Here is a 16,341-nt window from a genome sequence, read left to right as displayed (position 1 = left end):
CAACCTTATGGCATCTTCTACAACGGAAGGGCACCCCTTCATAATCCAATATCTGCATCCTTGTTAAATTTCTCCATTGGAGAGTAATGTGCTCTTGTAATCCCTCCCCGGTATCCAAATGTACCAAAATCCTTGCATAAGCCATCATACCAGTTGACAGATAGGCTTTATCATGGTCCAGATATGTGCATAGGGTATTTCCAATGCGCCTAAATACATCCTCGGACCAAAACTGAAGGGGAAGTCCTGGTAGCCACACCCAAAGTGGGCCTGCTCCTAAATGCTCTCTCTCTGGATCAAAGAGTGGATTCCATCTACGCAACAGGATAGGAGCCTGTTCAATGTGCCATACAGATGAAAGGACCCAATTTGTATGTTCAGCTCGTGCAAATCTTAGCGCAAACCATCCCTTGACGAAGGTTTGTACAAAGGGAAGGTCGACTAGATGATGTCCCCATACTTCGGTCGCCCATTGCTTCAACCTGGCTGCTATGTAATTTCTTCCTCGTATTCTGCCTACCAGAACCCTGTCTTCTGTTTCCATAGAATCTCCCAACTAGATGTCCTCACCCAAACTGAGGAATGCTTCTTGTGCTTTAGATCTTACACACCTCTGCTTCTTGCTTGGCTGAAACCATACATCAAAATGAGCCTGTGGAGGACCTCTCGAAGGCAGGGTTATGGGAGGGTTAGGGTTCGAAGGCTCAAAGGAAAGCCCCGCTGGAAAAGCTCTGGAGATTGGCCGAATCAAAGTGAAGCTACCTGAAGGGGGAGCCGTGGAAAACAAGGCCGAGGGGATCCCTGTTGAGAGATTGCCGGGAGGAACCACAAAGGGGTTGTGAGAGCTTGCTAATGGAGGGAATGAAGCAAAGCCTGAAGAGGAGCCGACAAGAGTGGGTCCTTCGGAGCAAATCACAAGGTTTTGGGTCAACAACGACGTAGGAGAGGATGAGAAAGTCGGTCAGGAGGGGGTCATCTCTGGATGAGTGGCTACTGAGCACGAGGGTCCTGAGAAAGAGGGCAACGTCTCTATCTCGTCCGAAAGCTCATTGCTGTACTGATACAGGACCGACGAGTTTGCATGTGGTGTTGTCCAGATGGGGGTGCCCTCCAAAGGGTCCTCTGAATAATCAACTAAATCCTCCATAACCACTCTGAAAAACCCGCGCCAGCTGTCGTTGTAAAAAAATTTGTGCCCATCGCTGTTGAGACTGGGAGTAGGTGGTGTGAAACGATAGAGGGAGGTGAGGGAACCGGATAGGAATAAACCTGCTCGCAATGGAAGAACGACAGATTTGGAACGACGTTAGCCGTACAGTAACAGCGGCGCGAGGATTGCACAAGCTCTAGATCACATGAACGGAAGCTTCAGGCTTCAAGTCGCCAACTACAAACCCTAACCCTCATCTAGTCGCTTTCTTCGTCTCTTCATGGCCATCCTTCTCCGCTCTCATTCTCTTGAGTTTATAATATTTATCTTAGGGTTTATAATATTAGTCTCTTTGGTTTAATATTATTTTCTTGAGTTTATAATACATTGGGGTTTTAAAATTAATCCATTAGATTTATAGTATCAATCCCTTGGATTTAACAATATTTGTATTAGTAAATATAATTAACAATATTTATAGCAAAAAAAAACTATAAATAAATAATAGTGATTAGTTAATTAACATTATTATTTGTTAATTAAGTAATTATGAATGAATTATTATTAATATTTATTAATTAATAATTTTATTAAATTAAATTAACAGTAATATTAATTATTATTAATATAAGTAATGCTATTAATAATAATAGTAATATTAATTAATAATAATAATAAAATAATTATAATAATCAACTATATTTACCAATGTGATTCTGTTAATAAATTAGTTAGGGAAAATTTCCCATTAATAATACTTTATTAATAATAACTTAATAAAATTTCACACATTTGATCTTGATAATGAACCACAGAAGTTTTTTTTTTGCTAAGTAAATTTAATCTATTATATACAAAAAAGAGAACAATTACATCCTTGGATAACAGAGAGCCATCAAGCCTGTGGGTTAGGCCGTTTGTTCATGACAGATTTAGAAACAGAGAGATTGAGACTTACTTCCCGCGCAGGGGAGACAGAGTGATGCACATAACCGACACTAGACATTCCCTGTGAAGGGTATACAGACACAAGTAGCATCGCCACATCAGACACTAGACAGTAGAGACGGTACAGAAAACATGAAGAAAGATTGACAGACAGAACCATAGATAACCTGTCCTCCTTTTCGTTTGGGCATCCAAAAACGGTGAGAGCTGGAACCTGGATTACTCATAGGGCTCCTCCTCTACCATCCTACACCAACCCATTTCCTGTTCCTGCATGTCTGGCTGAGCATGGGCCTCCATCATGAAGCTGATGGCGTTGGCTGGCTGGGGCTGCTCCTTTTGCATTTCCGAGGTGGGCTTTGGAGAGCTGGGATTATGGACTTCCTCAGAATGTGGAATTGGAGCGCTGGATTCTCCCTCGTGCTGAGCTTCCTCGATGAAGAGAACAAAGACATGAGCCGTTATTCAAGGGCGCGTGAGAGAGCAATTGAACGAGAAAGTGGCTGAACCAAATGAAGATGAATTGGCGGAGTCTAGAGAATTTGGGTCCAGGTAGTGGCTAGGGGTCAGAATGCGCTCTGTTCCTCGATGATGAGAAGGAATCCCCAAGGAGCCTGAATCAGCAGGGGGCCGTGAGGGGGTTCCTCTTCCAGATCCTCTGCGACTCAGCATACGCTGGCGGGGTCTCGGCATCGCGTAATGACAAACTCGAACAACAGCAAGAAAGTCTCCAAAAGCTGAGCTACCTTGACCAGTAGTGACACCACAGGGGTTGTTGCTTGTCTCTATGAGGGAATTACACCGCAGAGCGTAGCCTCAGGCTCAATTCGAAACCAGCCTCCGACGTCAGACCTTCCCCAGACCCATTCTTTCTCACAGCTCCGAATCTTACCGAACTGAATGAAGCATAGACTCAGATTACTGGCAGTGAGGTCACTTAAAACGCAGGTGCCATTCCCTCGATCCTCACCCGCCATTACTATGGCAATTAAGTTCGCTGCAGACCGAAATCCTCCTGAGCAGGCGTAAATGGACAGTGTTGTAATTCCAAGACCAAACATATGAGCTCCCGTGGTGTTAATCACCCTCGCATTTATGTCTTCCCACCTGAAGTTCTGTCCGGCGAGCATGCTGGACAGGTGCCAGCCATGCTTCGCCTTCCTCCGTCCCATCGTGGTTATTGCTCTACAGATCACCCGCATTCGGGGAATGAACCACAGAAGTTGGTTCCAAATGTTGATACAATAAAATCATGAATGCGTTGACTCCGGAAAATAACACTATACAAAATAAAGATTGCAGAAACCTCAAATCTACAACTTATTAAATCTTTTATTATTAAAAACATTTTTATTTAATATTTTATTATTAACAATAATTTATTAAATTTAATAATTATCTAATTTTTATTATTAACAATAATTTATTAAATTCAAATCTTATTCATAAGTTTTTTAACAATATATTTAAACTTTATCTTTAATATATATCAACTTTATGTTATCAAATAATTTATTAAATTCAAATCTTATTCATAAGTTTTTTAACATTATATTTAAACTTTATCTTTAATATATATCAACTTTATGTTATCAAAACATTCATCAAAATAGTAATCATAAACCACACTTAATAATTCGAAACACTTTGTCTCATAAATTTAAAATTTAAAATGTAATTTACAATTTTTTTTTCTCTTAACCAAAATTTGCGTTCTCAAACATTCACATTTATGATTTTAATCAAAATACCCTGCATGTGCACCCACCTCCACCAATGTAGCCGTTAATATTCAACCTCATATGCTACTTACCCCACACGTGCACATGGGAATATAGTTGTATTCACGGGCAACAAATAAATCCCATGCTATTGGGTCATAAATGCGGTTTAAGAGTGCTATGATGGGACCTCAAGTCGGCCAGCAATCGCCTAGCATGTTCACCATACATATTCACCATACATGCATGGCATGTAACGGGACGGCAGCGCTCTGGCCGGTAAATGACTCCAGCCTCCACCAGAAAACACTGACGTGACCACTGGATATTTCAGCAACGTCGAGGAAGGGACAGGCCCATTTATTTTTTGGCAAGTGTACAGCTCCAGAGATTTCTTCGCAGATATGCCTTCAATGCTATCTCCGTGCCCAAAAATTCAAATGCTTCTTCCGCGCCAAGAATTTCACAACAGACCGGTGGGTGCCCAAAAATTCAAATGCTTCTTCCGTGCCAAGAATTTCACAACAGAATGGTGGGTTAGGACAATCTTGAAATGAACTCATGGCGCATCCTGCTACAGGGGGCTTTATGTCGGATGGAACGCCGTGCTGGAGACGACGACGATGGGGGTTCCCATGATTGCATGGCCGCTGTATGCAGAGCAGCACTTCAACTCAAAGTTTGTGGTGGACGAGATCCAGATCGCACTGGAGGCACCGCAGAGAATCGACCAGAATTGGCTGGTCACAAGAGAGGACGTGGAAAGAATTGTGAAAATGTTAATGATGGAAGAAACGGGGCAGGAATTGAGAGAGAGAGCCGGAGAACTGAAGGCGGCTGAGCAGCGGTGGCCGAGGGCGGATCCTCCACAAAGAATCTAAACCTGTTCGTCTCCGAAATCATGTCTCTGTAGACCTAACATCATCATTAAATCTGTAATCTCTGTAGGCATCACACCATCATTAAATGTGTAATCTCTGTATGCAATTTGAATATGTCACGCCTCTGAAAATATAATTAAGAGAGTTGCTTATTTTATATAATTAAGAGTTGCTTATTTTAGTAAAACTTCGACAGTATTGCCCTCCTTCAACCTGTATTTCAGTTATTGTGATTGTGTTAAATTAGAATTAATATATCAATTTTATGGATGCACACTTTAAGAGTTTCGAGTTTAAAAGAGAGAGTCTCTTCTCATAACAGATTCCGCTGTTTATATGAAAATGAATGCCGAAGTCGTCTTTTTTACTCTTATGGAAATGTTGCTCATAATTTGAAGGGATTTTTGTTAAATAAAAATGGTTAAATTTCATAATTTTAAGTGCTTTAAAAGTTGTTGTTGGTGCTGAATTTATTTTCATCATATGATGATTCAAATATTGTTTTTATAAGACTTTTAAAATTTTTTACTAAGATTCAGAACATTTTTGACTTTCTTCCTATTTATCTAAATTTTTGATGTTGTTGAATCTATTTTAAACACCACCTTTGTAAAAATTTTAAAAATATTTTTACAGAATTCAAATCACTTTTAACCTTCCCAGCAATTCTTCAACCGCGACAGACTACTCCAGAATAAATCTAGGCTAGAGTTCTATATGCCCTCTGGATATAAATTGTGCTTTGGAATGGAACCCCAATTTTAAATTTACTGTATTGTATTGCCCGCCAGGTATAACGCTCAAGGCCTGAATGGTGAGTTTCATTTGCAATGAAAGCTTAACAATTTAATTTTTGCTAACTATTGTATAATTAGTTTACTCATGTATATTAATAGGCATCAGTTAAACATTATTGTTGAAATTTTTTAAAAATTTCTTTATTATAATTTATCTAGTTTTTTATACAAATTTAAATTTAAGTAGGAATAAAAATGTAAATATTTAAATTTATTAAATATAGTGTTCATTAAAATTTAGGCAAATTTTTATACAAAATATAGATGGGATGATTGATATTATTATTTTTTCACTAATTTAAAATTAGATTGTGAGAATAAAAAGAGATGATAGATAAATGTAGATAAATATTCGTCCAAGAGTTACTTTAGACATTTTTTATATTTAGGTAAATATTGTGCACCATATTTTATGCAATTATTTTTACAAATTTAGGTAGAAGTAAAAATTAAATATGCAAATTAAAGTTTAGTGTCCACCAAAATTTATGGAAATCTTTGCACAAAATTTAGGTAATAAGATCAAACTAGCCAATGATTTGTGCAATAATGTATAGTCACTATTTATGTAAATTCAAATATTTTGCAAATCATACTCAACCATTCTCCAAAAGTTCTCAAGTATCTTGAGAAACAATGTGTAAGTACAAGGAGTTATGAGAGAAATTATCACTAATGAATAATATGTAAAAGTATATAAAACCCCAATATTACACTAGCTTTTCAACATGTAACATAAATGTTATATTGATATTGCAATATTATTATTTTTTATTTATAATATAATTTATTTTAAATTGTATTTATAATTAGCTTATGAGGTGTTGAGTAGATGGTGAGAGGGTCTTCTGTTAAGACATTTAGTGGCGTAAAAGACACTAATTCTAAACTTGTGGGTAAAAATCCAACCATGCTAAGGGTTGGTGTGGCCCAAGCTAAGCCACAGGTTAGGAGTGTATATATATATATATATATATGACTTTTTTGGATATGTTGTATTTATAAACTGCTTATTCACCCATGGTCTTGTAACATGGTATTGAATCATAGTTATCGTAACAAAGTCTATTTACAAATTATAGATTCTTTTTTGTATTGAAGCTTCTAAATATTTTGATTTGAAAAGACAAAATTCAAGTTCAAATGTTTTGAATCTCATGATAAATCGGGCATCACTAGTCATAGTTACTTCCTTTCTCATGATTGCACAAACTTGAAAAAGCTTGTGAAAAATCCTCATTATTTCAATTAATTCTAACCTAATGAAAATTGTTTTCTAGTATTTTGGTATTTGAGAGTTTGTCTACTTCATGTTTGATCTATTTCTCGAAAGAAACATTGAAATCTATGATTTAGAAGAACATGTAGAAGGTTGTCCCTTCATTGGGCACCATATGAGGAGATTTCCTGATCAATGACTAAGAGAGCGAGGTGATGAGTGTCCTTGAGTAGCAAAGTATTTTTTGGGAGAAACATTTTAATTTGAAATGCCTCAATATATGCCATATATATAATACTAACTATTGAAATATCTCTTTACATAATTGAGATGATAGAAATATGAAGGATATTGACGATAGTTTTGTGCATATACACAATTGAGATTGGATTTATGGTTGTCCCATGCCCATCAATGATAAGAATACATAGAATTGTGTTACATTTGTCTCCATGTTTCATGACAAGAGAAACACTAAGACTAGTAATTTCCCTGGAAGGTGCAAAGGAATGTTAATTAAAACAACACATAGAAAGTGAAAGGAACATATTTCCATTCTCCTTTAAACAACAGTTCCATGTCAGTATGGATGGTGTATTGAAAAAAAAGAAAGTATGAACTCATAGCCACATGCACAATGTTGTAACTCAAAATTTTACTCTCATTTCTTTTCCGAAAAAGAGTTCAACACCTTCTAATGACAAAATAATCATTTAAAGGTATGGTTACAAGGGTCCCTATGTTGGTAGTATCTGTTGTCAATGATGTCAAGTTATGCAATTCATAGACATCAATATTAGGGGGAATCGAACCAAGATCAAGAAGTAGCTAAGGGTCTAACACAATGTGGAGATGAATGTGATCAATACGCAATAAAGGGGCCTAGTATAAGTTGAAGGGATAATCTAGTATATTTCCTAGAAGACTTAGGGAAGTATATAAATTGGCGAAAAATATTATAACTAAAATAAATGACTTTGTCATGAGATCTTGTTTCCTTAATCTTGGCCCCTAATCCATGATTAATGATTATTAAACCAAGATTAGTGAGTATGGGACATGATTAGTAGTGCTTGAGTATACTGGGTACAAGAGCACCAGAAACTTGAGTGTAGTTTATATATGAAAGTTGAGTTCAGGATTCGACATGATGTGGCAATGAGACATGAAAAAAATGAGTTGGAAGAAGGACCATGTCGCAATGCACGATTGGTCCATGGTGTATTGACTTGACAAACCCAAAGGTCTTGGGATTCGTACCAAGATCCCGTCTGATGAGGTTTTCCTGTGTATTTCTTTTTTGGCCAAAATGGCTGAAAATGAAGGTTTTGTGCCAAAATAGTGCATATCCAAAGGTCAACCCTTGTGGGGTCCGTATTGGGCTACTTGAGTACTGAGATGTCAAAATGAACATGGAATAGTACAATATGGTAAGTCTTGGATGGGGAAGTTTTTGTCAAGTTTTAGATTTGGAAATTTTGATGCGAAAATGCCGTCAATTGAAAAGTACTAGGGTATCTGCATGAGAAACAAGTGAAGCAATTTGGTATGACATGATCCAATGTGATAGGGAAACAACCAATAGTTGCATCTGGGTACCTTGTCAGTGTCTTTGCAAGGTGGAAAGACGATAAACCGTCCCCACCTTTTCGCTCGGATAGCACCCCATCCAAGATCCTTAAAATAATCGTTCAAAATATATTACTAGTTTATTATTATTATTATTATTTTGTTGGCTGACCCATAAGGGGTTCGAATCTAGAGTCTCATGGAATATAATATTTGATTATCAAAGCAAACCCAAATTAAGCTAGCCCATGGGCTTAATTTGTATTAATTTTTATATTTGGCATGTAACTTACATTTAAATTCAACTCACATTATAATATTATTTAAAGTAATATAAATATATATTTAATTATATTATTATAAATAACTATAATAAAGAATTGCATTAAATTTTAATATATTTAAGGTAATTAATTAAATTAGATAATTATAATAAGATATGGTAAACAATTTTTTATCATAAATTACATTTTAATAATATAATAATAAATTTATAATTTTAAAGCATTTTTTTATAAGATATTAATTTTGGGTAGACAACAAAAATTTAAAAATTTGAACATTAAAAAAAAAATTGATAATAAAAATACTTAAATCATATTTTATTTTTACCATAGAAATATCATCAAAAACTCCTCAACAACTGAAATCTTACACCTTAATAGCTATAAACAAAATTTCCGAAAATAGTATTAAGATTCAAAATCCTACCAAACTTTCTATGACACTATATTTTAATCATCATCATTCTTCAACAATCTCGTTACAGCACTTGTTTTTTATATCTTGAGAATTAACGTCTTAACTTGTTTGATTTTGATTTTCAATTTTATATGTTGACAATTGACTCCTTACTCGTTTATTGTTTTTGGACCTTGCCTTTAACTAGTTTATTGATTTTTTATTTTATTTATTCAGTTTATTTTCTTTTAGGAAGAGTGTTCTCCTAATCGATGCAGGTACAGCCACATTTTCTTGCGAACTCAGGTATCTGTCGCGACTAAGTATTTTTAAGATTCGAATCTGTTGTGTGTCATGAAATATATATATATATATATATATATATAAATAAAGATTACATATTTTAATAGAATTTTGTTTTGTATTAATAGTGATTTACTAGAGTGATTATTCACATATTTATATTAGTAAATTTGAGTAAATGAGTGATTAGTGATATGTTTATATTAGGAAATGAGTAAATGTAATTATTATATATTTAATGTTAATTTTTAAAAATGAGTGATTATTGACATATTTATATTAGTAAATGTGATTAATATATATTTAATGTTATTTTTTTTCTTTTAAATTAATGGTTTTATTATAACTATTTTTTTATAAATTTTTTATTCATGTAATGTTTTTATTATATAATGTTATATAATAATTTAGAGAGTGATTTCATAATTGTATTAGGTAAATGTAAAAAGATAAACATATATTTATACGATTTTATTTATTATTTGATAATTTACTTCCTAATTTAATAATTGTACTAGGTAAATGTGAATATGTAAATATATATTTAGAGATGCAAGTTAATTAATATTTGAAATTCTATCTATTAATGTAAAGGAGACAACAACAATATGTTAATATCTTTCACTTATCACCATAAAATAAAGATTTGGATTAAAAGAGAAATTAATCTATCAATGTTCAATAGGAGGATGTCTATCTACGTAGTTATAACATCATAACAATAAGTTGAAAATTAGAGACAACACTATCAAAGTTTCATGTACCATGTGTAAACAACAACTTAGGATGAATATATTCAAAAGCTGATTGCTCGGGTCAAAAGGAAATACGATGAAATTATTTTGTCACATAAATATTTCTCTTATTACATAATGGTTGGTAAATACAGATATGCATCAAAAACACCTACGTCATGACACATTTTATATTGCTAAGATAAAAAATTCATAACGTTAACTAAATTTTACCTTTATCTTAAATTATAAATGTTATTATTATTAAAAACAATTAATGTATAAGTTAAATGTACATATATTTAAGAAAATGTGTAACATGATTCTTAATCATAGGAGTTCTTAATTTGTAAATAGACTTTGTTACGATAACTATGATTCAATACCATGTTACAAGACCATGGGTGAATAAGCAGTTTATAAATACAACATATCCAAAAAAGTCATATATATATATATATATATATATATATACACTCCTAACCTGTGGCTTAGCTTGGGCCACACCAACCCTTAGCATGGTTGGATTTTTACCCACAAGTTTAGAATTAGTATCTTTTACGCCACTAAATGTCTTAACAGAAGACCCTCTCACCATCTACTCAACACCTCATAAGCTAATTATAAATAAAATTTAAAATAAATTATATTATAGATAAAAAATAATAATATTGCAATATCAATATAACATTTATGTTACATGTTGAAAAGCTAGTGTAATATTGGGGTTTTATATACTTTTACATATTATTCATTAGTGACAATTTCTCTCATAACTCCTTGTACTTACACATTGTTTCTCAAGAAACTTGAGAACTTTTGGAGAATGGTTGAGTATGATTTGCAAAATATTTGAATTTACATAAATAGTGACTATACATTATTGCACAAATCATTGGCTAGTTTGATCTTATTACCTAAATTTTGTGCAAAGATTTCCATAAATTTTGGTGGACACTAAACTTTAATTTGCATATTTAATTTTTACTTCTACCTAAATTTGTAAAAATAATTGCATAAAATATGGTGCACAATATTTACCTAAATATAAAAAATGTCTAAAGTAACTCTTGGACGAAATATTTATCTACATCTATCTATCATCTCTTTTTATTCTCACAATCTAATTTTAAATTAGTGAAAAAATAATAATATCAATCATCCCATCTATATTTTGTATAAAAATTTGCCTAAATTTTAATGAACACTATATTTAATAAATTTAAATATTTACATTTTTATTCCTACTTAAATTTAAATTTGTATAAAAAACTAGATAAATTATAATAAACAAATTTTTAAAAAATTTCAACAATAATGTTTAACTGACGCCTATTAATATACATGAGTAAACTAATTATACAATAGTTAGCAAAAATTAAATTGTTAAGCTTTCATTGCAAATGAAACTCACCATTCAGGCCTTGAGCGTTATACCTGGCGGGCAATACAATACAGTAAATTTAAAATTGGGGTTCCATTCCAAAGCACAATTTATATCCAGAGGGCATATAGAACTCTAGCCTAGATTTATTCTGGAGTAGTCTGTCGCGGTTGAAGAATTGCTGGGAAGGTTAAAAGTGATTTGAATTCTGTAAAAATATTTTTAAAATTTTTACAAAGGTGGTGTTTAAAATAGATTCAACAACATCAAAAATTTAGATAAATAGGAAGAAAGTCAAAAATGTTCTGAATCTTAGTAAAAAAATTTAAAAGTCTTATAAAAACAATATTTGAATCATCATATGATGAAAATAAATTCAGCACAACAACAACTTTTAAAGCACTTAAAATTATGAAATTTAACCATTTTTATTTAACAAAAATCCCTTCAAATTATGAGCAACATTTCCATAAGAGTAAAAAAGACGACTTCGGCATTCATTTTCATATAAACAGCGGAATCTGTTATGAGAAGAGACTCTCTCTTTTAAACTCGAAACTCTTAAAGTGTGCATCCATAAAATTGATATATTAATTCTAATTTAACACAATTACAATAACTGAAATACAGGTTGAAGGAGGGCAATACTCTCGAAGTTTTACTAAAATAAGCAACTCTTAATTATATAAAATAAGCAACTCTCTTAATTATATTTTCAGAGGCGTGACATATTCAAATTGCATACAGAGATTACACATTTAATGATGGTGTGATGCCTACAGAGATTACAGATTTAATGATGATGTTAGGTCTACAGAGACATGATTTCGGAGACGAACAGGTTTAGATTCTTTGTGGAGGATCCGCCCTCGGCCACCGCTGCTCTGACAGCCGCCTTCAGTTCTCCGACTCTCTCTCTCAATTCCTGCCCCGTTTCTTCCATCATTAACATTTTCACAATTCTTTCCACGTCCTCTCTTGTGACCAGCCAATTCTGGTCGATTCTCTGCGGTGCCTCCAGTGCGATCTGGATCTCGTCCACCACAAACTTTGAGTTGAAGTGCTGCTCTGCATACAGCGGCCATGCAATCATGGGAACCCCCATCGTCGTCGTCTCCAGCACGGCGTTCCATCCGCAGTGCGACATAAAGCCCCCTGTAGCAGGATGCGCCATGAGTTCATTTCAAGATTGTCCTAACCCACCATTCTGTTGTGAAATTCTTGGCACGGAAGAAGCATTTGAATTTTTGGGCACCCACCGGTCTGTTGTGAAATTCTTGGCGCGGAAGAAGCATTTGAATTTTTGGGCACGGAGATAGCATTGAAGGCATATCTGCGAAGAAATCTCTGGAGCTGTACACTTGCCAATAAATAAATGGGCCTGTCCCTTCCTCGACGTTGCTGAAATATCCAGTGGTCACGTCAGTGTTTTCTGGTGGAGGCTGGAGTCATTTCCCGGCCAGAGCGCTGCCGTCCCGTTACATGCCATTCATGTATGGTGAATATGTATGGTGAACATGCTAGGCGATCGCTGGCCGACTTGAGGTCCCATCATAGCACTCTTAAACCGCATTTATGACCCAATAGCATGGGATTTATTTGTTGCAACAAATAAATCCCATGCTATTGGGTCATAAATGCGGTTTAAGAGTGCTATGATGGGACCTCAAGTCGGCCAGCGATCGCCTAGCATGTTCACCATACATATTCACCATACATGCATGGCATGTAACGGGACGGCAGCGCTCTGGCCGGGAAATGACTCCAGCCTCCACCAGAAAATACTGACGTGACCACTGGATATTTCAGCAACGTCGAGGAAGGGACAGGCCCATTTATTTTTTGGCAAGTGTACAGCTCCAGAGATTTCTTCGCAGATATGCCTTCAATGCTATCTCCGTGCCCAAAAATTCAAATGCTTCTTCCGCGCCAAGAATTTCACAACAGACCGGTGGGTGCCCAAAAATTCAAATGCTTCTTCCGTGCCAAGAATTTCACAACAGAATGGTGGGTTAGGACAATCTTGAAATGAACTCATGGCGCATCCTGCTACAGGGGGCTTTATGTCGCACTGCGGATGGAACGCCGTGCTGGAGACGACGACGATGGGGGTTCCCATGATTGCATGGCCGCTGTATGCAGAGCAGCACTTCAACTCAAAGTTTGTGGTGGACGAGATCCAGATCGCACTGGAGGCACCGCAGAGAATCGACCAGAATTGGCTGGTCACAAGAGAGGACGTGGAAAGAATTGTGAAAATGTTAATGATGGAAGAAACGGGGCAGGAATTGAGAGAGAGAGTCGGAGAACTGAAGGCGGCTGTCAGAGCAGCGGTGGCCGAGGGCGGATCCTCCACAAAGAATCTAAACCTGTTCGTCTCCGAAATCATGTCTCTGTAGACCTAACATCATCATTAAATCTGTAATCTCTGTAGGCATCACACCATCATTAAATGTGTAATCTCTGTATGCAATTTGAATATGTCACGCCTCTGAAAATATAATTAAGAGAGTTGCTTATTTTAGTAAAACTTCGACAGTATTGCCCTCCTTCAACCTGTATTTCAGTTATTGTGATTGTGTTAAATTAGAATTAATATATCAATTTTATGGATGCACACTTTAAGAGTTTCGAGTTTAAAAGAGAGAGTCTCTTCTCATAACAGATTCCGCTGTTTATATGAAAATGAATGCCGAAGTCGTCTTTTTTACTCTTATGGAAATGTTGCTCATAATTTGAAGGGATTTTTGTTAAATAAAAATGGTTAAATTTCATAATTTTAAGTGCTTTAAAAGTTGTTGTTGTGCTGAATTTATTTTCATCATATGATGATTCAAATATTGTTTTTATAAGATTTTTAAATTTTTTTACTAGGATTCAGAACATTTTTGACTTTCTTCCTATTTATCTAAATTTTTGATGTTGTTGAATCTATTTTAAACACCACCTTTGTAAAAATTTTAAAAATATTTTTACAGAATTCAAATCACTTTTAACCTTCCCAGCAATTCTTCAACCGCGACAGACTACTCCAGAATAAATCTAGGCTAGAGTTCTATATGCCCTCTGGATATAAATTGTGCTTTGGAATGGAACCCCAATTTTAAATTTACTGTATTGTATTGCCCGCCAGGTATAACGCTCAAGGCCTGAATGGTGAGTTTCATTTGCAATGAAAGCTTAACAATTTAATTTTTGCTAACTATTGTATAATTAGTTTACTCATGTATATTAATAGGCGTCAGTTAAACATTATTGTTGAAATTTTTTAAAAATTTGTTTATTATAATTTATCTAGTTTTTTATACAAATTTAAATTTAAGTAGGAATAAAAATGTAAATATTTAAATTTATTAAATATAGTGTTCATTAAAATTTAGGCAAATTTTTATACAAAATATAGATGGGATGATTGATATTATTATTTTTTCACTAATTTAAAATTAGATTGTGAGAATAAAAAGAGATGATAGATAGATGTAGATAAATATTTCGTCCAAGAGTTACTTTAGACATTTTTTATATTTAGGTAAATATTGTGCACCATATTTTATGCAATTATTTTTACAAATTTAGGTAGAAGTAAAAATTAAATATGCAAATTAAAGTTTAGTGTCCACCAAAATTTATGGAAATCTTTGCACAAAATTTAGGTAATAAGATCAAACTAGCCAATGATTTGTGCAATAATGTATAGTCACTATTTATGTAAATTCAAATATTTTGCAAATCATACTCAACCATTCTCCAAAAGTTCTCAAGTTTCTTGAGAAACAATGTGTAAGTACAAGGAGTTATGAGAGAAATTGTCACTAATGAATAATATGTAAAAGTATATAAAACCCCAATATTACACTAGCTTTTCAACATGTAACATAAATGTTATATTGATATTGCAATATTATTATTTTTTATCTATAATATAATTTATTTTAAATTTTATTTATAATTAGCTTATGAGGTGTTGAGTAGATGGTGAGAGGGTCTTCTGTTAAGACATTTAGTGGCGTAAAAGATACTAATTCTAAACTTGTGGGTAAAAATCCAACCATGCTAAGGGTTGGTGTGGCCCAAGCTAAGCCACAGGTTAGGAGTGTATATATATATATATATATATATATATATGACTTTTTTGGATATGTTGTATTTATAAACTGCTTATTCACCCATGGTCTTGTAACATGGTATTGAATCATAGTTATCGTAACAAAGTCTATTTACAAATTAAGAACTCCTATGATTAAGAATCATGTTACACATTTTCTTAAATATATGTACATTTAACTTATACATTAATTGTTTTTAATAATAATAATATTTATAATTTAAGATAAAGGTAAAATTTAGTTAACGTTATGAATTTTTTATCTTAGCAATGTAAAATGTGTCATGACGTAGGTGTTTTTGATGCATATCTGTATTTACCAACCATTATGTAATAAGAGAAATATTTATGTGACAAAATAATTTCATCGTATTTCCTTTTGACCCGAGCAATCAGCTTTTGAATATATTCATCCTAAGTTGTTGTTTACACATGGTACATGAAACTTTGATAGTGTTGTCTCTAATTTTCAACTTATTGTTATGATGTTATAACTACGTAGATAGACATCCTCCTATTGAACATTGATAGATTAATTTCTCTTTTAATCCAAATCTTTATTTTATGGTGATAAGTGAAAGATATTAACATATTGTTGTTGTCTCCTTTACATTAATAGATAGAATTTCAAATATTAATTAACTTGCATCTCTAAATATATATTTACATATTCACATTTACCTAGTACAATTATTAAATTAGGAAGTAAATTATCAAATAATAAATAAAATCGTATAAATATATGTTTATCTTTTTACATTTACCTAATACAATTATGAAATCACTCTCTAAATTATTATATAACATTATATAATAAAAACATTACATGAATAAAAAATTTATAAAAAA

At 33.5% G+C, this 16,341-nt stretch overlaps 2 protein-coding genes across 2 annotated transcripts; one reads left to right on the top strand and one right to left on the bottom strand.

The window, feature by feature from the left end:
* Positions 1–12,198: 12,198 nt before the first annotated feature.
* Positions 12,199–12,561, bottom strand: LOC149238411 (phloretin 2'-O-glucosyltransferase-like). Its single transcript, XM_089369556.1, has one exon. It carries the CDS (start codon positions 12,559–12,561, stop codon positions 12,199–12,201), a length of 363 nt encoding a protein of 120 aa, XP_089225682.1.
* An 862-nt stretch (positions 12,562–13,423) lies between these two features.
* On the top strand, positions 13,424–13,786 carry LOC149238410 (phloretin 2'-O-glucosyltransferase-like). Its single transcript, XM_089369555.1, has one exon. The coding sequence runs from the start codon at positions 13,424–13,426 to the stop codon at positions 13,784–13,786; it is 363 nt and encodes a 120-aa protein (XP_089225681.1).
* The last annotated feature ends 2,555 nt before the right edge of the window (positions 13,787–16,341 follow it).

The sequence above is a fragment of the Pinus tabuliformis genome, chromosome 8 (assembly GCF_031772625.1).
Source record: "Pinus tabuliformis cultivar Carrire ecotype Pingquan chromosome 8, CPIR1, whole genome shotgun sequence".
Classification (NCBI taxonomy): domain Eukaryota; kingdom Viridiplantae; phylum Streptophyta; class Pinopsida; order Pinales; family Pinaceae; genus Pinus; species Pinus tabuliformis.
The sequence above is the reverse complement of the archived record's forward strand: the minus strand, read 5'-3'. Positions and strand labels throughout refer to the sequence as shown.